Source organism: Dromiciops gliroides, chromosome 1 (genome assembly GCF_019393635.1).
Source record: "Dromiciops gliroides isolate mDroGli1 chromosome 1, mDroGli1.pri, whole genome shotgun sequence".
Taxonomy (NCBI): domain Eukaryota; kingdom Metazoa; phylum Chordata; class Mammalia; order Microbiotheria; family Microbiotheriidae; genus Dromiciops; species Dromiciops gliroides.
Window position 1 is genome coordinate 367983906 of NC_057861.1, and position 1519 is coordinate 367985424.

The window sequence follows — 1519 nt, forward strand, 5'->3', positions numbered from 1 at the left end:
AACTCGTCCAACTGACAAGCCCCTTCGTCTACCCCTCCAAGATGTCTACAAGATTGGCGGTATTGGTACTGTACCTGTTGGCCGAGTGGAGACTGGTGTTCTGAAACCAGGCATGGTGGTCACCTTTGCCCCAGTCAATGTTACAACTGAAGTAAAGTCTGTTGAAATGCACCATGAAGCTCTGAGTGAGGCTCTGCCTGGGGATAACGTTGGTTTCAATGTCAAGAACGTGTCTGTCAAAGATGTCCACCGTGGTAATGTGGCTGGTGATAGCAAGAATGACCCACCTATGGAAGCATCTGGCTTCACTGCACAGGTCATCATCCTGAATCATCCAGGCCAAATCAGTGCTGGGTATGCACCTGTACTGGATTGCCTCACTGCTCACATTGCTTGCAAATTTGCTGAACTGAAGGAGAAGATTGATCGTCGTTCTGGTAAGAAGCTGGAAGATGGCCCTAAATTCCTGAAATCTGGTGATGCTGCCATCGTTGACATGGTTCCAGGCAAGCCCATGTGTGTGGAGAGCTTTTCTGATTATCCTCCTCTGGGTCGTTTTGCTGTTCGTGATATGAGGCAGACTGTTGCAGTTGGTGTCATCAAGGCAGTTGACAAGAAGGCTGCTGGAGCTGGCAAGGTCACAAAATCTGCCCAGAAGGCCCAGAAGGCTAAATGAATATTCTGTACAACACCTGCCACCCCAGTCTTAATCAGTGGTGGAAGAACGGTCTCAGAACTGTTTGTCTCAATTGGCCATTTAAGTTTAATAGTAAAAGACTGGTTAATGATTACAATGCATCGTAAAAGCTTCAGGAGGAAAGGAATGTTTTTGTGGACCATTTGTTTCGTGGCAGTTTTAAGTTATTAGTTTTTAAAATCAGTAATTTTTAAATGGAAACAACTTGACCAAAAATCTGTCACAGAATTTTGAGACCATTAAAACAGTTTAATGCGAAAAAAAAATAATGATAGAAAAATTTTAAATAAAATACTAGCAAAAAGATTACAGTAATACATCACAAGGATCACTATGACCACATACTAGCAATGCAGGAATGGTTCAACATCAGGAAAAGTATGAGCATAATTAACCATATCAATAATGAAACCAACAGAAATCACATGATTATCTCAACTGATGCAGAAAAAAGCTTTTGACAAAATACAGCATCCATTCCTATTAAAAATACTAGAGAACACAGGAATAAATGGTGCTTACCTTACTATTATAAGTAATATTTATATTAAACTATCAACAAACATCTGTAATGGGGATAAGGTAGAAGCCTTCCCAATATAATCAAGGGTGAACCAAAGATGCTCATTATCACCTCTATTATTTCATATAGTATGAGAAATATTAGCTATACTAATAAGAGAAGAAAAAGAAATTAAAGGAATTAGAAAAGGTAATGAGGAAACAAAACTATCACTTTGCAGATGATATGATGTTATACTTAGAAAATTTTAGAGAATCAACTGAAAAGCTACTTGAAATTATTAACAACTTGAGCAAAGT

The 1519-nt window shown here is 38.8% G+C and overlaps 1 protein-coding gene across 1 annotated transcript; it reads left to right on the forward strand.

The window, feature by feature from the left end:
* Position 1: 1 nt before the first annotated feature.
* LOC122749305 (elongation factor 1-alpha 1-like) lies at positions 2-963 on the forward strand (the record flags this gene model as incomplete). The annotated part of the gene is made up of 1 exon (XM_043995611.1): positions 2-963. A coding segment is annotated over one exon (675 nt), but the record flags the coding sequence as incomplete, so codon positions are not given.
* Positions 964-1519: the final 556 nt, after the last annotated feature.